Source organism: Molothrus aeneus, chromosome 2 (assembly GCF_037042795.1).
Source record: "Molothrus aeneus isolate 106 chromosome 2, BPBGC_Maene_1.0, whole genome shotgun sequence".
In the NCBI taxonomy this organism is placed as follows: Eukaryota; Metazoa; Chordata; class Aves; order Passeriformes; family Icteridae; genus Molothrus; species Molothrus aeneus.
In genome coordinates, this window is record NC_089647.1 from 41601627 (window position 1) to 41623531 (window position 21905).

The following is a 21905-nucleotide window of genomic DNA, read 5'->3' on the forward strand; positions in this document are numbered from 1 at the left end:
AAAAAATCAATATTCTTTCATATTGCCAATTAACATTTTAAAATTATGCTATTGCAACTCCAGTCATTCCCTGTGACTGACAGAAATATCTTGTAAAGCCACAAGTGAAGCTAGAAGCTCCCTCCTCTGACATACAGCTATTGTTGGATGACTTCATTACCTATCATTTATTATATATATCTTTTAATTATTAACTGCAATAGACCCAGACTTCTAGCAGCTCCTCTGGGAAACTTCCAAGGCTTGAAGAGAAAAATTCAAAGGCACCAGAAAAAGACTAGACAGTAAAAGAGCTCAATTTTTTTTTCTTTCCACTTAAAAATATCAAGAAATAAAAAAAAAAAAAAATAGCGAAAAGGAGGTGGCGTAGGAGCAGTGAAGTTTTCCTTTCCATTCGCTCACCCTCCCTTCAGCACGAGTGCCACAGCGCTGAGCGCTCCCTCGCTCTCTCCATCCTCTGCCGCAAAGCGCGGCCGGCAGCGCGGAGCGGTCCCGCGGCTCCCGGCGGAGCGGAGCGGAGCGGAGCGCCCCCGCGGGGAGGGGGACTCGCCTGCCCCGCTCCGCAGCCGCTCAGCGCACGCACACCCGCCCGGCCACCTTCATTAATAATAGCGGGTACTTAATAGCAGCAGCCCCAGTGATGGGCTGCGGAGGACGAGCCTCCCGCGCCCAGCCCAGGGCACTGTCCTTGCCGGCCCGACTCCCGCCGCACAAAGTTCAGCGATGCTGCGCGCCCGCGGATGGGCGAGCGGCAAGAAAAAGGCGGGGTGAGGGCGGCGAATAAGAATAAAAAGAAAAAAAAACCAAAAACACCAGCACCAACAAAAAAAAAAAGCACCCCAAAAATTAAAAATAAAGGCGAACGCCGCTCCTGCGTCCGGCGCGGGCGGCTCCGCGGCTCGGGGCGGAGCGGGGCGCGCTCGGCGGCGGCGGCTCCCGCCCGCGGCGGTGCGGGCGGCGGGGGGGGCGCACGGCGCATGTCCGCCCGCGCCGCGCCGCGCCTCCGCCAGACGCTGCCCCCGCCGCCAAACTCACCACCATCTTCTGCATGTGCAACATTTGCAGCCGGACACACTCCGCTCCCCGGCGATGGAGACTGCGGGAAAAATCGGCCGCGGCGGCATGGCTTGCTGAAGCGGCAGCCGGGAGAGAGGCAGGGCGCGAGCGGGAGAGGATAGCGAACGAATTCTAAAACCAAACCACCAGAAAAAAAAAAAAAAGAAAAGAGAAAAAAAAAAAGAAAAAGGAGGAAACCTCTCTTTTTCTCCCCTTTTTTTAATTTTTTTTTTTTTAATTTATTCCTGGTATTGTGTGTATCCTCCTCGCCCTCGATGCCTCTTTAAGCAGCATCCAGCGAGCGAGCGGGAGAAGGCGAGACAGAGAGGCAGAAGAGAAGATGAGGATAATTTGCAGACAGCTTGTCTTGTTGTTTTCTGGCTTTTGGGGACTAGCAATGGGAGCTTTTCCTAGCAGCGTGCAAATAGGTAAGCGCTGCATTGGGCTGCGTGCGTGTGTCCAGGGGTTCAGTCCTTTGCGAAGTGAGTTGGAAAGGTGGCTCTGAAGGCAGTTTTTGCAGATATCTCCTCCAGCACCATCCCATTTCCGTGCCTGCACGAATCATCCTCGTGTTTCTGTGTATGTGCCTCCGTGTGTCTGTGTGTGTGTAAATATTTCTACGTGCGTTCGCGTGCGGGAAGGAGGATGCTTATCTTGTGCAGAACTCCTTCCAGCCCCGGGGGTGCGGCGTCGGCAGGGCAGGAAGGGGTTCGGGGCTGATGCCCCTTGGCTGATTTAGCCCCCTCCGACTGCCCTTGCTCTTGCCTGACTCTCGAAGGAATGGCGAGTCCTGAGCACCGGAGGTTGCGGTAGCCGGCAGGGATGGGGGGGGGGGGGGGGCAAAAGGCTACACCGTCCTTCGTTCCTCTCTGTAGTTGGAAACTTTAGGGTTTTGTAAGTGTGTCCCTCTAGTCCTGTGCCCCATCCTCACCCCTTTCCCATCGCCTCCTGCTTCCCTCCTTTCGGACGTGTTTGGGATGGGATGCAGCTATCTGAATTCTTTCCAGCCCAGCTCCATCACTGCATCATTTCTTGTGGACTTGTAAAGATGTTGCTAATAAGGCTGAGCTGCTCCCTGCCTGCACATGGCTGCAGAGGAGCAAAGTTCATTATCTTCCTCTTCAGTGCAGATTATCCTACGCCGAGTTGGTATTCCCTTTTTTTAATCTAGAAAGCACCGTTCCGCTTAATCAGCCCGCCACTTAATGTGAGAGGCTGTTGAGCAGCTGATTTACCAGTGTGTTCAGTATCAGGGAGATGGAGGCTAAACACTTTAAAAGGTCACTGTAATCATGACAAATCTGGGTATTTATGTATGAAAGGCTGAAAACCGAGAAGTCAGAAAAGAAGCATGAATGCATCAGGGAGGTTAAAATCGATTGAGGACGGTGATTTAAAGGCAGTGGTTGTGATTATGAATACGATTAGTTCCTTATCCATTAAAGTCTTAGGACTTGCCTTACTGTGCAGCTTTGGAAGAGACAGTTGCTCGGTTTTACAAGACAGTAAGTGGCTTGCAAATGATTTACCCAGCTGCTTTTGCTTTTTGCCCTTTTTTTTTTTCTGTTTTTTGTAGGTGGTCTCTTCATCAGGAACACAGATCAGGAATACACTGCTTTTCGATTAGCAATCTTTCTTCATAACACCAGCCCCAATGCATCCGAAGCACCTTTTAATTTGGTTCCTCATGTAGACAACATTGAAACAGCCAACAGCTTCGCTGTAACAAATGCCTGTAAGTAAACATGCCACTGATCCGACCACCTTACGCATAAATTGCAGTAGAAAGAACAGGAAACCACATAGTTATCTTGCATTGTAAATATATCAGGAAGTCTGTCTTCGGTACAGATAGCCTTTGCAGAAGAGCAAAAGGGGCAGCAGTCCTCGTTAGTTCCTTAGTGGAGCAAAATCCCCTCTCCTGCCTTCTGCTGACTAGCCTGATGTGACATTTACTTCAGTAAAAAGTAAACTGCAGTATTATTGTAGTTTCTTGCTTCTTTGTTTCTATGGAGATGAATTTTGTTGTTGTAAAGAAAAATTGTGAATGTGTCAATAAGTGCATAAACCCCACACTTTTGTTTGCTTCTGTGCATGTTGTGCCTTGCATGTATTTGAAAATATATGATGATGTTTGTGCTCCCAAATGCTTTTCTAATGGCTGGAAAGGAGACAGGGAAGCAGTGGTGTGCAGGATAATATATCTGAGTTGCTTGATGCTGCAGTTGATCTGGTGATGTCACTTGAGGCAGCCCTGCTCTTATATTCTAGGTTGTAAATGTCTCTTACCATTTCGTAATGCATATATCCTGTGGATATGTCTCTATGCATCCATACATTGGTGCCAAATCAAGTTAGTATCTGAGCTACTTGATTTCACAGACCACCTCAACTGCAACAAATATTGTCGTCCTACTATATATTTTATAAACACACACACACCCACATACACACAGATGCACATACACAATGAGAGGAAGACAGAGCAAGAAATGCCCTTAACAAATGAGGTAACATTTATTTTCTTTAATTTCTCTTTTGATAAAAGTGATGTATAATTAGCTGAACTTGCTACATTTCAGTCACCCCAGGATCCTTACCCATGGTTAAAACATGTACTAGATATGCCTAATCTCTGAGATGGGCAAAGCATTATTTCCATTTATTTTCCTGTGTGTCTGGCTTCTTAAAAGGAATTCATGTTATTATGTAAGACAGTGGTGTACAGTGGGGCAGAGCTGAAGACTGTAGTAGCGTTACTACTTTGATGTTCATATTTCAGGACTCTATAGGTTTTCCTCTGTAGCTCTTAAGTTTTCCAATCCCTCCTCTCCATTCAAGAGTGAATTGCCTCTGGAAGTAGATGCTCTAAGCGACATTGCTGAGCGAGTTTAAAATAGAACCATACTGGAGAATGTCTTAGTGTTCATCGTGCCTTTAAAATATGTGCTGTGTTTCTCTTCACTTTCTCACTGCCATCTCTGTGGCATTTTTTAATATGTAAACATACAATATGCTGTGCAGTTCTCATGAATAATTTATTGTATGATTACTAAATTTATTTGTCCAAGTCTTTGCTACTTCAAGTTTCAGATGACCTTGCCACCTTGTTTAAGAGGAAAAGCTTCTGAGCTGCCAAAATGGCTCCATTCATTTTATGTAGGAAAGGGTGATGTCCCATAAAGCGCGAATTCTATATTATGCAATGTATTAGTTGTATTTAGTGTGGAAATCAGTATCAAATTCCATAAGGCAAAAACATTTCAAAAGGTGCTTTGAAACTGGAAGGAATCACGTCTGTGCAGGTGTAGTACATTGAGAAAATACTACAGTTCATGTCAACTTTTGCAAGCACTGATATTTATTCCATGTAGACCAATGACACACTAGTGTTTTTAAACTTAAATTTTTAGCAAATGGGATGGGACTAAAATTTTTGTGTACTAAAATCAGTAATTTTAAGTTAAGTCAATTATTCTAGATTCTGCCTACGTGTCTAGTTTTGTCAATTTCTCAAGCTATTGCTACATTTTGGATTAAGGATCTTGCTTAGTCTTTCCATTTGAATGTTAGTGAATTTATTCTGATTTGCACACATTTAAAATTGTCTAAAATTGGACCACTTTACTGTGTAAAACTAAACACCTTTAATTCAAAAAAGTGTTTGGCCAAACCTTTGCTCATTTACACTATTTGCAGCAGATTCTTCTCTCATTCCAACCACCTTATGCTATTTTTGCCTTATATTTAACTGAGGAACACCTCTCCCATTATGTTTGCTGTCATTTATAGAAATAGTGATTCATAACCTGATCCTTTTTTTTCCCTCTTTAAGCTGAACCCAGTTTCGGTTCCCAAGTATTTAATAGCTTTAGAAATGATGAATCCTTGTAGTATGGGGATGAGGCAGAGAAGAAAGGGAAAATTAAATTTGTATGCTTATGTGTGTGTATGCTCATAAAATTCTGTACATCTGTATTAAATAGAAGTAATCCTAAAGGCCTTATTTACGTTTCTACTTGCCACTTAAACGCACATGTATTTTTGCATTAGTCCAAGTTTGCATTTATTTCATGTTTTGCAGTCTTGTGCCAATAATCTGACTACTTCTTTTTAAAAACATTTTATTACTGAAGAATATATTTTAAACAACATATTCTCCTAATGAAATGTAGGCAAACCAACTGACAACTGAATGAACATATCTCATGTTCCTTAAGCTAAATGTGAGCAGAGTCCTGCAAAAATCAATTGTCTGATAGCTGGAGGACACTGGCTTCTATGTGATTGAATTTCCTGGCTTGACAGAGGCTTCTAAAGTGCAGATGTGTGAGTTTTTCTAACCTAATTAAAGAAACCCCCACCATCAGCTCTGAATTAAGTGATTTCATGGTAATATGAATTGAAAACTCTTTGCTGAACCGCTGTGAAACAGTGGGTTTGGACCTTGCTGTTTGCATAGGAATTACTCAGAGCACATGTCCCCAAACATACAGTACAAAAGCCTGAGAGCTGCTGGACCGAGATGAATATTCATGTGAGTTCAAGCATAAAGCTCTGAGACATTACCAGTTTCCTCTATTTCTGTTTCCATTTACTGCAGAGGTTACTTGTGAAGATTCAGGGCCTGACCCTTTGCATGTGTCAGAGACAGTAGACAGATTATTTCAAAGGAGTATGGATGGCGTACTAGCAGGTAACTCACTGCAACACTGGATAAACTTTAATGTTTTTTTTTGTTTTCACTAGGTTAAAAACATCCATCAAAATGTTCACCCAGGAGTACTTTTGGAACTGGAAAATTTTGTGTGTTCAATGTCATAGCTAATTTCCAATGGTTATTTTATGCATTTTTGTTTTCTTCAAACAGGCCTAAAACATTAGTGTTTTTATTTTAAATCTTGAATGCATATGAAACAGGTTGCCTTAATAGATAGAATCTGTTGTGAGTTATCAAAATTGATCTGATCTATATCACTTCGGAGATTTCAGTCCTTTTTCTTTTCCCTTCACATTTGTGTGTTTTATTTAAACTCTGTTCATTTCTTTTGCACTATATACATTATTCAGAGAATCCCTCTTACTGACAGAGCTGAAATTATTCAAAAACATGAATAGTACAAGATTCTTACTCATCAGAACACAATACACCAGAGCTGAAACATTTGTCTATTGGCATACATTGGTTGCCACTTAAAAGCAGAAAATTCTGCTCATGATTAGAAATCTACCTGCATTCAGTTTGATTTCAGATGTTGGAGCAATACATTGATTTTTGGAGGGGATTGTATATATTTATTCTTTAGCTGAATGCAAAATAATTTTCTTCCCTCCGTGCACCATCTATATAGTACATTAGTATATCTCAGCAACACAGTCAACATTAAACATGCTTGAGTACTTATGAGAGATAGTGCTGTGGTTTTACAAAGAACTATTTGCCTTTCAGCTCTTGTGGTTGAGAATTTTTCTGTTGAAGTTTGAACAATCCTTAATCTGTAGCAGCTTGCAGTTCTTGCACAGAATTAAGCTAAAGGGGATGAAGAGAGATTGATTCCAGTCTTTCATTAGTGTTTTGTACTAAAAGTAAAGCTTTTCTCTTTGAGTCTGTTTGACTTAATGTGTATTCTGAGATGAATTTATACCTAATAAGTGTAATTTAGGGAAAATGAGACCCTTCCTTCCTCTTCTGCACAGTTCTATTCTTACTAGATTTTAATCCCAGTAGAGGCAAACCTCCCAAAGCATAATCTTGTTTATGTGCCACATGAATGAGAAGAAAAGCCTACTGAAATAAATAAATTTGTATCTTGGAATAACTTTCCTCTTTCTCCAGGAGTTAGTGCCTTGGACTCTTGTGCCCTCTAGATTTATGTGGGGTTGATGACCTGAAATTGGAGGGCCTGATACTGCCTCACTAGTGGGAATGCAGTTCCTGGGGAAGATCTTCTGAGGTCAGAGGCAGCCCTGAGGTCAGACGGGAGCCTCCCTTGTCACTCTCACCTCTCTATGTGTTTGTCTCTGGGTTTGTACATGCTCCTGAGGGGAGAAGCAATATCATTTTGGAGTTAACTTTCTGCTGAGAACTCCAAAAAGCTGAGGAAATAGACTCACACATAGTATTGCCCTTATATTGTGACTATCTGTCATTTTACCTACAGGAGTTTCAACTTTGATTTCCTCAGCTGCATCATAATGGGATTTTCATTAAATTTGGTTATTAATTCTGCTTTATAATTACAACTCAATTTAGCAATAGCAGCGTAACCTTGGTTGAATAATCAGTGTCATTTAAAAACATGATGTTCTTTATTTAGAAAGTGAGGTTTCATACAGCTGAATGGTGTTTTGCTATCGAGAGCAGTGCAGTATTCCCAAGGATGCAGTTCGGAGTGTGTTGGGAGTTATCATACAGTCAGGTTTTAACTGCAAATGCAAAGAGTGTACCATTTAGCTAGAAAGATGGAACTGGATTAAATTTTACCCTTCTAAGATAAGTTCAATTACAAAAATCCTTCTGAAGTGAGTGTTTTGCTTTAATATGTAGAATTTATCTCAAGCTAGACTTCAATTATTGAAAACAATTTCTCTTAACATTTTTTATTATTATCACTTGCTGATGGAATCAAAGAACGTGTGTGTACTTGGGTGTCATCTACCATAAGAAGGATTCTGTATATTTTTTAGAAATAAGAACATCCATATTCAAAGAGTTTCATAGCTCTAAATGTGATATTTGTAAATAGCCATACAACAGAGAGATCGACTGTCAATATCTCCAGTCCATCCGAGTCTGGTTTTAATTTTCAGGGTTATTGTTGGGAAAAGAAGTGATGGGCCTTTGCTGACCTACAGTCAGATTTCTACCCTGAAAATCCAGAACATTCATTTCCCTGGCATTTGTCCTAGCATGTTACTGGACTGACTAAAACTTTAAACTCAAAAGCTTTATAGTAGCCTATAGAAATAATTTAATGTTCATTTCAGAGGATTAATAAGAAAGGCTGTGTTCCTTCATTCCTTTTGGAGAAGGCAAAGCAGTGCAGTACTTCGTGTGTAGGACAAAGCACTGTAACAAGTAAATTAAATTGATTAACTTCAGCTTTATCATTGTGATCTAAGTTTGTATGCTAGTCAAAATAAGTCATGCATTTCATTTCTAGGTCTTGATTGTTTTGAGACTTGCTTGTTCATGAGAGGGGAAGACGTCTGCTTTGATTTCTTAACAGTTTTTAGATCCCACAATGAATTGTGCAATTCCAGATTGTGGGCAGGTGAAGTTCTTTGGATTTAAACATGTTGGACCAAATTATCATTTCTCATCGTTCCTATGCCTTAATATATGAGTGATTTAAGGATATGAAATTTGTACTAGTGCAAAAGTGAAGATGTCTCTATGATCGCACCAGTGTAATTACAGGGAAAATTGGCCTGTTCTCTAGATTTCCATTCCTCTGGACACTTAGCTTGAGGCAAAGATTTTGGACTAGTACAGCACCAAGTCTGCTTCTGCAGTTGAGGTGGGCACACTAAAGTTATGTGGTAGGACACAAAGTCAATCTAGATAATTTATTCCTGTGTAAATCAAAAATTGTTCTAAATTTTGGGAAATAAATTTACTCAAAAGTATCTGATCACAGTGTCTTGTTTTGAAATTTCATCGTTGCTTTACTTTTAAAATTTTTCTCAGATGTTTTAACATCTTCCTCTATCTAGTATAGGTTCTTACATAGATTTTTGGTTGTTACTATGGTTTACAAAGATTCCTACTGGCTTTTATCAAAGTTGATGTGAATTCATTTGCTTGTCAATGCAGTTATATCTTGAGTTATCTCAAAAATTCTATATTAGTGATGTCTGCTTTCAGGCACCCAAGTTCAAATAGGAAGGCTACCCTACATTTTGGCACTCAGAGACATTCTAGTATTTTCCAGAGTCTGTAGTAGCCCCTGCCTTCCTCTTGGGAAGTGCTTGTGCCTGAGCACTTGGGAAAATCTGTCCTCCTTTGTGCAATAATGCATGGGGCAAGTGTCTTCTGTCGGTGCTGCTACTTCCTTGTGAGGACTGTGTTTCTTCCCTACTCTTTTTCCCATAGTCCAGATGAAGTCTGGCTGACTTGTACAAGTAATTGCAGGTTCCATGTGGTGAGAAGATGGAACCAGGGTGACACATACACATCACCCTTGTCCTGGCAACACATTGGAAAGACCCGGCTCATCCTCCCTCTTCACCAGTTCCTCCAGAGCTTACTATAGCTAAGGTTTATGTTGGACTCAACTCACTGGAAATACCCAGATACCTACAAAAAAGATACTGTAATGTCTGGATTTTGACCAGCTATGCTAGCATTAACAAACTCCAATGCAAACACTGGCCCTTGTCCTGCAGGTTTTTTCCCCCCAGGAAGAGCTGTTTGTGATTTAAAGAGGGGCTCTACCTAAGCAGTGATTGCAGTTTGGGACCTCTTAAAAAGAAGGAGTAGTAGGAATCCACTTTATTTGCAAGAGCAATATGTTCACATTTTTCATCTCATAGCTCAAATTTTTAAACTTACTAAATTGCTTAACTCCTGTTATTTTTAAAAACCAAAATGTTTAGCAATTGGACCCCTGGTACATAATTGCCTGTTTACAAAGAAAGTCATTTGGGCTACTGTTTTTTTGTGTTCCACAGGCTACTTCAATGTTTTATTTATATGCAGCAATTGCTCCTGAAGTATGCAGGCTTGTGCAGTACCTTTCAATATATTCATGACCAACATGCAGTTGTTTTTTCCCATAAATACAAATACAGCCCAAGAGCAAGAAAAAGTACTTACACTTTTCACTAGATTATTTATTAGACTGTTTGTAGGGAAAGGCTTTAAACACATTTTGAAGATGTATTAAAACACATAATTTTTTAACTACTCATAGCAGCTCTCTGTTTCTGCTTTCAGACCCTCTGTGGGGTAGATCCTGTGCCATTTCTGCATGCACACTCTTCCAGTTGCTTCTGTGGTGTATTTTTATAATGAACTTTTAAATCCATAAAAATGCAACTTCATTTTTTACTTGCTTCATTTTTTTATTTTTTATTTTATGTTCTTGATGTAAAGTTCAGATACGCCTAGTGCATATCCATCAAATTTTAGGAAAGTTCACAGACAGAGAGTTAATTGCTGAAAAGAATTGAAACCTTTATGCTTTGCTTGCCACAGATTTCAAGGATATGGAATTTACATCTTCACATTGTGGCGTAAAAGATGATCCATATATTAGTATTAGAAATTATCACTCAAAATGGTGAGGAATTATTATAAAAATAATCATTTTTTGTTACTTTCTTTCTCAGATATGTGTTATGCTTAATTTTTTATTATAGTCAACGTCTCCTTCCAACCCAAACCATTCCACGATTTCTTTTTGTTAGAGATTTCACTGATGTCACCATGTCAGGGTCAGATCTGTTTTCCCAGTGGGAAAAGCAATTCATGTAATAGATATTCAAGGTAAAAAAAGCAGCAAGAGAGGAAATACTTGTAGAAAAGAAAGTACAAAATGTAGCGTATTATTTGTCCCCAAAAGCTTCTTGTGCTATTTTAATATTCCTGATGTTCAGTAGAGGTGTTTCATGCTACTAGTTAATGTGAGATATGGATCTGGATGATGCTGTGTTAAGGTCTGGAAAACATTGAGTATAAGGGAGAAAGATTTTATCAAACACAGATACATTCATGTAAAATTCAGGAGAGAAAGTTATAATAATTTTTAAGTAGTATATGGCGATCAATAAACGGAGCACTCTGTTTTCTCACCTAAGTTGATGGGAAGAAAAGGGAAGAGGCTTTTACAGACCCTCAGTCTCAGCAGAGTAGTGTAGGATTGTCTTTCAATGATTTCCTCCAGGTTTTCTGTATGAATCTATCCTGGAGAGGTTTGCTAATAAAGGCCTTCAGCCTTGGTAATTTCCTTTCATTTAAATGGAGAAGAGTGTTTAAGAGTGGACTTTTCAAAAACACTGCAGCTGGAAGGATAATTTCCTTCAAAAATCAATAGTCATGGGTTCTTGGCTGACTCAGGAGCTTTTCTCACTTCCCCTCCAAGTAAAAAGCACAAGGCAAGTAAAACGCTGGGTTTTGGGGCTGTTTCCATACCCTGTTAACACTGTCTCTGTATCTAGCTGTTTGTGTGTCCTCCAACTGAGAGCCAGTCAGGGGTTTTTCTTTCTCAGGTCCTTTGTTTAAAAATCAGTATCTTTGGTCAGCTTCTCACAGGTAAAAGCAGCAGAGTAATACTGTGTGACATGTTATTATATAGATAAATTAATAATTAGAGTTGCTGTCTGGAGGCACAAACAAAGATCCAACCTCAAGATTAAAGATTCAAGAAAAAGAGCATAAAAGGTGTATTGGGAGGACTTTCATTGGCATTTGCTGCGGGATTGCATAGATCCCATCAAAGTGTGTGTCTGGAAGGTCAGGTGTGGTGCTGAATGGAAGTGATGCAAATTAGAAGTCCTTGCAGGTGATGAGGAAGGATGTGAGAGCAGTCTGGGGGAGGAAATGTTGACTGATTGCTATGAGCATCATTGCTTCAACAAAGAAAAAGGAAAGGTCACCAAGTGAATGGGAGTGTGGATAGTATGCAGTAATGTCCACAGATTAAGGCTTGGTGGGACCATTTTTGGTCACTCAGTGGCACCATCAAGATGCTTGTCAGACAGCCTCAATACCTTTATCCAACCTGTAATTTTTTTTTTTCCCAAATAAATCCAGTCTTACAGACAAAACAAAAATCTCAGGTAAATTGTCATGTCATCAACACTTCACTGGGATATGTCACCCAGCATCTTTGTGTTGAATGTGGGAGCCATAAAGAGTAGGAAAGGAAGAAGTCTACTGGGTTTATTGTTGGCTTTTACTTTAGAGGGATACCATAATCAGCATGATTTTTCAGAGTTGTGCACCTCCCAGAGCCCCTGAGGTTTGTTCTGTATGGTTGGAACTGTGTCTTGCCAGCACAGAAGGGTGGCTTGGGACACCCTTAGTAGCATGGTTTAGGTATGGAAAGACATGTAAGGACTTACTGAGGACTTTTTCAAGTTCCCTTGAAAAATGCTTAGGGTGGACACAAATGGTAGGGGTTTTTCCCTCGTAAGAAAAAAACCATCTCCTAACCCCAGCAGGGACTGTGGCTTGAAGCAGCAGTGATATAAGCTTGGTAAATGTGTTCCAAGACCATTAAGTAAATTTTTGCTAACAAATGTGTGCTAATCCTCATGATTTGTATTCACTGACTCAGCTACCTACAAATACAACTTAATGGTCATATGTGTTACACACATTTCACTTTCTATGAGCCACAGAGGATGTAAATCTATTACTGCTTTCTCCTGGAGGCTTTGGGCTGTTAGCTTAAGATATCAAGAGTTATGAATTTAGCTTTGGAAATCCCTAGTTTCATCTGCTTTGTGTGTCAGACGAGATTGCAGCGTGAACACAAACATGATGATGAATGAGATTTAAAACGCAAGAATATTTGCAGAAAGCAAAAGACTGAATAAAGGAATACAAGAAGTGCTCCCATAGCTGTCTTTGATGATCTGTTGCAGAGTTCTGAATAGCAGATGTATATGGAAAGAATAACATCTTTCCTGATACCAATATCTTTCCTGATACTATTAAGTCCCTAAAACAGGGACAAATAGTAACAAAAGACCTCAGCAATTAATTATTGTTGTGTTGTAGTAATAGCTGGATTTACAATGTTCTGTTTACTCCATCCATTAAATGCTTTGCTTAAATTATTTATTATTCAGTTATTATTGAAATCAGCTGGAAAATGTAAAGGTCTTTTCAGATAACTCAGAAAAAGAATGGGCACAGTTAATGCAAATGCATGTGTGCAGCAGGTAATTGACAAGGCTTCGGCAGGGGCTGCGTGAGATGATTTGGAGCCCAGGTGGGAGGTGGGTCTGCCCTGGTTCTTCAGGCACCTTTGCAGAAATGAGAGATTACCCAGAGTAAGGAATTTAATTTAGAGTTTGAGATCTTGCCCCAGAAGTTTCTCTTTGCCCTCTGTGGCCACCCAGCTGGGTGGGAGAAGGGCTTCAAGATACATCAGGAGCTGTGTATTAAGGAAACACCATTATTTGGTGTTGGAGAAAGAGGATTCAGAGCGCAGACAACGGACTCACATGGAGCATGAAGCACTACTTGCTGCATGGGGAATTTTCTGCTTCTGGAAACATCTGGAAGGTGTGGCTGGTGCTTGTGAACCAGGCATTATAGTGGGTGCAAGCTGACATGACTTTGAAAAGATTTAAGGTGAACATTTGGTTATGCCAAGCTGAAAATGTAGTACAGAGAGGGAGTAACACCTAGACCAGACATCCAGTGAAGCACAGGAGGAGTTATGGAATAGCACAAGATTAAAAAATACTCTTCCAAGAGACACAGAGAAAATTCTGTTTGCTTCCATCAGGTATCTCCTTCTCTCTTCTCGTCTTCTGGTTTTTGTTGTTACATGCCCCAGCTTTACATGACAAAATGAGAGCAGTATTCAAGAAGCACCACCAGTGGAAGCAGTTGACATGGTGTTTCCCATGCTCTGCACCACTGAAGAGGATCCAGGCATCCTAGAAGCAAAGTCATAATGTCGCAGTCCTACCCTACACCTAGGGACAGGCTGTTGTCGTTCTGGGTTCAGCACCAGAAGCCACAGCAGCTTATTAGCTCCTGTAATGTATTGATTGCAGATAACTGTCAGCTTAACTACTGCAGGGAAAGGAAGGAAAGGGAAAGAGCATAAAGCATTTGATTCTTGGTCACAAACAAAAAAGAAATTGCATGCTCATGTGACCTCAGAAAAACTCTGCCTGTTTCCATCTCTGTCTTACTCCCCCCAAGTCAGACTTGGACTTCAACGTGGTCAACACTTTGAGGGAGTGGTGGTGCTGTACCACAAAAAACAGCTCATGCAGATGAATTGGATTGCTTCCCTCCGTTCTGTTCTGGGTCTCTAACAGATGTTGAAGGACTACTGTTTTTTTTAATTTCCTGATGAAAGGACCAGAAAGGCCATCATTCTTTTGGTTACTGTTTATGATGGGAATCTCTTGTTCTTCAAAACAGCTGGCAGGAACCAGAGATTTACAACTTAATCATGTTCTCTTTGTCAGCCTTTCACATACTATGCTAAATGGGAGACTAGCAGAAAATCCTTTGAGCAATTACAATAATAGGATAATAATAATTTTTGCAGTTCCTTGCCCTTATATAGTGTCTGTGAAATTAAAATGAGATCCAGCATAATGTTTCCCCTTTTGAAAAGATGTGGATATCCCCTTTCAGGAGCATCACCTTGAGAAACTGCTCTCCAGGGCCTTACCTTCCTGCTACCTTTTATTTTAAAGCAGGGCTGTACTGCCACCTTCCTATTCACGTCTGTGAGCAATTGACTGCACAAATGAAGTCACGAAAGAGAATGTGAATGAGAAGAATCGGCACCATGAAGAAGTTTTTTTTCCTCTTGTGCCTATAAAAGAAGGAGTTTTTTTCCTCTTGTGCTCATAAAAGACAGGAGAACATTAAAGGATAATCTCTCCAGTTCAGAGGGAGCATGCTTACATAAGATACTTCCTTTTTTGACTGCACATCATGTAGGTCTTAGAAGTACTAGTTAAGAGAGTGAAGTGTGTGCCACCAAAAATTTAACACACAGGTAGAGCTTTAAGCTTGTTTATTTCTTAAAAGATGTGCATTACAATAATGTACTGCCTTCCTGTCTGGGAAAGTATTGTCTGCAAACTGTTGGATTATTGGCACAGTAAGTTAGCAGTTTCTAACTACTGAAATAAAATCCCTCAGGGCCTTTTCTTGGCCTCAATAAAAGTGTTTCACATTTAACTAAAATTATAAGGTTCAGTGTCAAACTTTCAAAACTTTGTATGTATTGTTAGTGCTGTGATGATGGTAAGTTCCTTACGGTATATGAAGGAATAAAGGGGTGCTATAGTTTTTTCACTGAGACAAAAATAGAAAACTCATTAAAATCCTAGGGTTTGGGATTTTTATTTTACTTGTTGATATAGACCTTCCACACTGAGAATAATGAACAATTTCAGATTTTAGTGGGAACCTGCCCCTTTTTCTACCTCTCAGCAGAGATGGAAGCATTCAAAACCAGCCAGGAGCAAAGCAGACTATCTCTCTGCATCTGTAGCATGGATGACTGAAAGAATTGTTTGTCACTTGCATTAATGTGTCTGTCCTGATGCTTGACTTCAAGAGAGAAAATAAGGCCTCAGACTTCCTAAAATCCAGGATGTACCACAATTCTGCTCCCTGTATAGCCAGTTGTTACCCATAGTGGAACTCCATCGAGGGCAGCTTGGATGTGGCCATTCCTGGTGCTGCACTGGATGAAATGCTTTTACCACTGGTTATCATCATTGCATGGAAGGCAATTTCAGAGATTATACAGTAATACTTCTCACTCTCTTTTCATCCTCACCAAACGGATGTTTTGGTCCCTGATGTCTGTTTGGCTGTAATCCCCTGGAATTTGTAACACCCTACAGGGGTCCCAAAGGATTGCAGCAGAGGTTTGCTGGAATATCTCATTTCCACCACACCTGTGTTTACCCAGCTAATTCTATCTCCATTTGGCTTTGTGAAGGACATGAGGAGAGCAGAAGATGGTGACCCTGTCCTTATTTGCGCCTTTTACTCTTGCATCTACATTTCATCCAGTACAGCCTCTACCAAGATTAGTTTTTGGAGCTTGGACTTTTTTCTTAGGATTGTTACTTGTGTTCCAAATGATGCACTTGGTTGACAGTGTTTGTACCCAAGAAAGGAGGTTTGGGATAATAGGAACAAGTCACTGAGACTACACTACAGCATTTTGGGATAGTGTCTTAGGTAGAGCTGCAGATACATGCAAAAACATCCTACTTGGTTTCTTCCATCTGTATGTAGAGAAAGCTCTATAAAACATTTAAATACCTTCAAAATGCTGTATTTTGGCTTTATGTGGAGAATTGAAAACCTCTAGGAGATGCTTTTCAGGAAGAGACTTTAGGGTACTTTAAGCATTGCACATCCTGGCAGGGTAAATTCCAATACCCTGTTGGAAGCCTGGATGGGAGTTATTTTACTTAGACCAAGTTGTTAATTTCTGTTTGAAACTGTTGCCCAGAAGTCTCTGTAAATGTGTATAGCTGACAGACAGCTGTCCTTCTGCGCATATATTTTTTGTACTGCTTTCATCCACTTCAATGATTGAAATACTAAATCTAGCACTCAGACAGCTTTTGAATTTATGCCAGTCCCTGAAGGACTTTGGCTTACAGTTATTCATATAGGTAGTTTTGAAAATTTATGACAGAAATAATAACTCTGTGGTAATATTCATCCAATTGCTTATTTAGAGCACCCAGTGTGAGATCAAAAAACGAGCAGCTAGAAATTCCTGGGGCAAAGCTTTGGCTCGGTGCTCTGCTGTCCCTCACAGGAGGGGAACGCCAGAGACATTGCAGAGACTTAAGGCAGTTTTCAGAATTTGTAGAGATGTAAAACCAAAGTGAAATTTGTCCCAGCAACTAGTATATTTAACTGTATTTTAGGTGCTGTCTTATCTATTTCAGCTTAGTCATTGTTTTCTAATATTCAGGAATGTGCACATGCATTGTAGAAGCATTTAGTGAGTAACTTCTGTCCCACCCCACGTGCTGCTCAGGGCATGGTAGTGATTTTCAGCAGCTTGTTCTGCCCCTCTTACCCCTCTGTCATTGTCTGTGGTGTTGCACACAGCACACTCTGGATCTCAAGAGGCAGATCTCTCGGGTCTAGGCAGTAAGAAGGGCACCCTGAAAAAACAAGAACAGGCAGCAGGAGATGAGTGGAGTGAAGTCCCAGTGAACTGCCTGATGTAGTGATGTGGTGTTGCCCTTCCTTCTTCCTTCCCTCTTGGGCCATCACATCCACCAAGCTTCATGAAAGGAACCTGCTAACAATATATTTCTTTTTTTTGTTGTACCTCCCAGCTGTATTTTCTGCATTCTTTAGTCAAAAAGACCAAGTGTGATCTGAAGGAAAGTCCTTCTGCAGAGGGGGCAGCATATATCCTTTTAACATGTATGTCCTTGTAAGAAGAGGGTTAGTGATGCGATCGATCAAGTGTGAGCAAGAGATGTGAACATTCGGGTGTGATCTTTCAGATTTGCTTGGGATGATAGTTTAGCTTTGATGTTTAGTTTTTTTGTTGTTTTTTGGAGGTTGTTTTGTTTTATCTCAAATTCAAAACTAATAATAAAGAATCACCTGCATAAACCTTAAAAAATATTGAAAAAAAAAGAAAAACTCCAAAGTGGGTGAATGTGGGCAGAGCTGGTACTTCCCATTTCAGCGAGGCACACCAGGGCAGGTGTGTTGGATTAGACTTTTTAATAAGCAAAATAACTGGTGCTTGTTTCTATACTTTGAAATTATGTGGGTTTTCTTCTTGCTCTTCAGGGTTAATATACTGTGGCCATGCCATAAGAGTGTGTCTGCTAAGTGTCTCTAGCAAGAAAATGAAATGCTGCCAGAGACCTGGAGATCTGCATACCTTGCTTTTAACACAGAGCTACAGCATTGAATCACTCATTTTGCCAGTGCACAGCCAGGATTGTAAATACTGAATTTTAATTATCAGGTGTATTCATAATTCATTAATAGGAGGTAGACAAATAGACTGGGCTGGCTTTGCAGCACAAGAAAGATAAATGGAAGATGGTGCATAGGTAATAGATGCTGGAGTAGAGTGTGTAGAATTTTTCTTTCCTCCATTTTGTCTTGCTGCAGCTATTTGTCTTGAACTCTCAAAGTCATTCCAGGAAGAGGGGCTGGAAATAGGACAAATGTACATTCATCACAAATGTTCAGAATTCTGAAACGAAGCTTTAAATACAATGTGAGCTGTTAAACGCAAAAGCTACAGGATCAGCCATGATGTTATGTATGCTCTGTGTCAAATGTTTGTCTAGTTACTTAATAGTAACCACTGAAACTTCAGATGAATTAAATTTAAAAAAATTCTTAACCATGTCCATTGCATTTGTTCTTGAATATATAAATCTAACTGATTAATGATAAATATTCTAGGAATTGCTTATCAGTTTGGGTGGTATGATAGATGATATGTCACTGATTTAATGACATAAAACCACGTTTAGGTAATGAACTTTTCACAGTCTTTCTCTTGTTGACATACAATCACCAGCTTCAACAGTTTTTTTTCAGGCTAAATTAAAAGTAGCATGTGAGACGTGTGATATATATTCAGTATATCGCATACTCAGCTGTAACTTGAGTCTAGATAGCAAAGCACACGATTGCCTAACCATCAGGCTGGGTTTGGAGAAGTAATCAGCTATAGGAAAATGATGAGCACATAATTTTAGATCATTAGAGGTAATTATTATAACTAGGAATGCTTTTAACCTAAAGGTGAATAAATGGCAACTCTGCAGTATATATGTCCATGGCTTGGAATACCATTTTAAATGAAAGATGTAGTGGGAGATAGAAAATGGAAATTCTTCGTTTGTTCATAATATCCTTTTTCTTAGTGGTGTGCTAACAACACACACTGTTCCATCAGCCAGAAAGCTAATGGGAGATGTTGTTCTCACTTTTCTGAAAAACAGGGCTGAATTCTTCTCCCAACTGAATCACCAAATGTCAAACGCAGTTTATTTTGTCTGGAAAAAAAAGGTCAGTAGGGTTTCTGCTGAAGCACATAAATGGTTTCACCCAATTATGGAGTCAGTAGTTTGGTGAACTGACTTTAACTTCTGGTTCCATTTTTGGTTGTAAAATAAGTAAAATCAGCCAAAACCAACTTATTTTCCAGTTTCCAGGACAGCTGCAAATTTTAGAAAGATTCAGTGCTCAGCTATGTATGCTGTGTGTGCAATAGCATCTGCTAGGGAAATACCATGGCAAAATGACTCGAGGTCCAATCTCCAACAGTTTATTCCTGTATGTGCCAAACAGAGAAATTTCGTTTTAATTAGATGTTCTCAACAGCAGTGATCTGCTATTTATAGACTGAAAATACACAAAAAGGTTTAAGAGAAGGAAATCAATGGCATAATCATGTCAGGCGTGGTCCTGTTCCCCATGTCTGAGAGTTTAAGGGAGCACTTTTGTACTTCAGAAAGAGTTTACACCCTATCAGTTACAAGTGAAAATAATCATTACTTTATGATCCATCCAATATGCTTTTAGCAAGTTGACTTTAAAACAAAAGTTACAGATGTTCTTCAAGGCTCATCTCAAAAAAAAAAGTTCTTGTGCTTTTTTGAGAAAACCTATTATGTCAAAGCCTTTGCAACTATATGTATGTGTAAAGTTAAGCACACTTACTTCAAAATGCTTAGCTGAACAAGGCATTCAGGATATTTCATTGTTCTTCAGGCCAAAGCACAAATATTTTACAAATGGGGAAAACAAAGTAAAATATTTGCTTGAGGCTAAGGAACCAGTTGCCAGCAGGTTTGGAAGGGACTAAGTTCCTTCACTAGCTTCTTGACAGATGGAGCACAGTCTGAGAGCCATTTACTTATTTAGATATAGGTGTAAGAAACTTCATGATGGGTGTGTTTTATGGTTGTCTTCATTCTCTGTAAATGCTCTGTCTGAAAAAGAGGATTTTTTAAAAGAGCAAATAAGCTATTACATGGCAATCTACTATTATGAAAATAAATTAACACTTGTGTATACTTTCTTGTTTTTTATCTTACAGTGTTGTCATGACCAAGTTTATAGCCTTAGCAGTATGTTTTATTTTCCCTAGAAACATTAAAGCTGTCATTTAATTTTAGTAGGATGTACAATTGCTAGTTGGTTTATCATCAAATTTAAAGGGTATATTCCTGGAGCATGGAGCACAGTGTTTCCCAGGAAAATGAATTCCCTGATTGTAAATGTCAAGAACAGTTGCTGAACTATTGTTTTACTATTCTGTTTTTAACTTCTGTTTTAATAATATATTAAATATGTAGTGGAAGCTTCTCACACAATAATGTTTACCTGAAAAAAAAAAATCTGAAAATATTCTGTTTATTGTTGGGTTGTTTTGAAGGAAAATTTATGTCCTTACTGACTTTTTAATAACAAGTGAAGTATGGAAACAATTGTTTCCAGAGAGTCGAATGAACTTTTGGAGTTTAAGTAATAATGGTGTAAATTAAAGCTATTTATTTCATGTATTTTTTCTGTATTTTCTCTACAAAATTTTTAAGTGGCAGATTCAAAACAAACAAACAAACAATGAAACAACAAACAGATGTGGTTTTGCATGACAAGTGGTAGTCCTATGGGACCTTTTCCTGAAGAAAAATGGGAATGCAAACAGTTTGCATGGATTCAAGTTCAAATTAGCTGTGCACTGGCAGAGATCCATGAGTCCAAACCACTCAGAAGCTGTAATCAGGAGTTGTAAATGCAGATAGTTTCATGCTGGGAGAATATTCAGAGGAATTACTGATGTCTGGACACTAGTGGAGATAGGTGGGTCCTTTACCTGAGGCAAAATTGTCATTCTTACTCTGGGGCATGTTCCCAATCCTGTTACAGTTACAGGCTCTTCTATGTACCACTGTGCTAGTATAAGGATGTGCTAGACATGATGGCAAACCAACATCTTTGGGCTGCTGGGACTGACCTGAGGTGTCTTTGGAGAGCTGGGTGTTGTTTCTAGGAAGCGAGGACCACCTGGGAGTGCTCCTCATGCTACTGAGCATCAGCCTCTTGTGGCTGTAGGTAATGGCACGAGATGGAAGGATGGGAGAGGCGCAGAGCCAGGGAAGCAATTTTATGCCCAATGCAAACACCAGCACTAATGAAAGCCTCACAGGTATTTTCAGAGGAGAATGTACCCTTTCTATGGATAAACATCAAAGGATTTGTAGGGTTACTGATTAGGAACTGCAGCTTCTTTCGGTTAAAGAAGGCATGGTTAATTAATGATTTTGCGTTCTGATTAGAAAATTAACATTGCTAATGCTGTTATTAGATAACTGAGTTTCAGTATTATAAAAGCCTTTTGAAATGCAATTTGACAGAGCATATATCAGATGAAATTGGATTGATTATGGGAGTTTTGAAGTTGTTGATTTCTTTGAGAGCTCTGTTAACGAAGCATTATATTGTACAGAATCCATTAATAGCTCTGTTCTCCTCAGCTAACGGCCTATTACCCTTGGTAGGTAATGAAGTGCAGACGTGAGACGCCCTATCAGGCAGGGTAGGACAGAGTTACTCCACTGTGTCCACTGCAGATCTTGGTGAGCAGTTCTAGTTTTGTAGAGCTGGGGGGTCCTGTTCTCACTGCCAGCTTGGGTTGGTGACACCGAGTCGCACAGAGCACTGTCACGAAGGAAGGCCATGGTTTGGCATTGTCCATTAGCGTCACAGGAGTGGTGTGATAATACCACGTGTCAGGATGGTGCAGTGACAATGTTCTGTCTGTTCCAGGAACTGGTGAAAAGAGTTGACACACTGGTACACGGGACCCTCCCAGAATGGCAAATACTACCTGCATATCCTCACCTCTCCAAACCTTTTGTTTTGCACTCTACATATGCCAAGGCAATTTCCACAGACTTGCTGATGTGCTAGATACCTAAGTGGACAAGATAGTGTTATGGGTTTCCCCCTCCCAGGCAAGGGTAGGAGTCTTATGACACAGAACTAGTGAACTGATTTATTTACCAGATATCTCTGTGTAAAACAGACCTTTCTAAAAGGTATAAGAGTACCGAAAGACATTTACTGCACATTTAGAGATATAATTAAGTTGCTAGTGCAGAGTAATTTA

At 39.9% G+C, this 21905-nt stretch overlaps 1 protein-coding gene across 10 annotated transcripts in view; it reads left to right on the forward strand.

Annotated features, from left to right (window-relative positions):
• The first annotated feature begins 1245 nt into the window (after positions 1-1245).
• The window catches only part of GRIA4 (glutamate ionotropic receptor AMPA type subunit 4), a 215252-nt gene continuing 194592 nt past the window's right edge, over positions 1246-21905 (forward strand). For 4 of the 10 annotated variants that reach the window (XR_010783133.1, XM_066544749.1, XM_066544750.1 and 1 more), the window contains exons 1-2: positions 1247-1484; positions 2633-2791. Coding sequence is in view for 9 of the 10 variants with exons in the window: in XM_066544749.1 (XP_066400846.1) it covers positions 1397-1484; positions 2633-2791 (247 nt within the window). In the remaining variant the exon portion in view is untranslated. Of the gene's footprint in view, positions 1485-2632; positions 2792-21905 lie in introns of all 10 variants that reach the window. The other 6 variants (XM_066544745.1, XM_066544746.1, XM_066544747.1 and 3 more) reach the window with 5 other exon arrangements.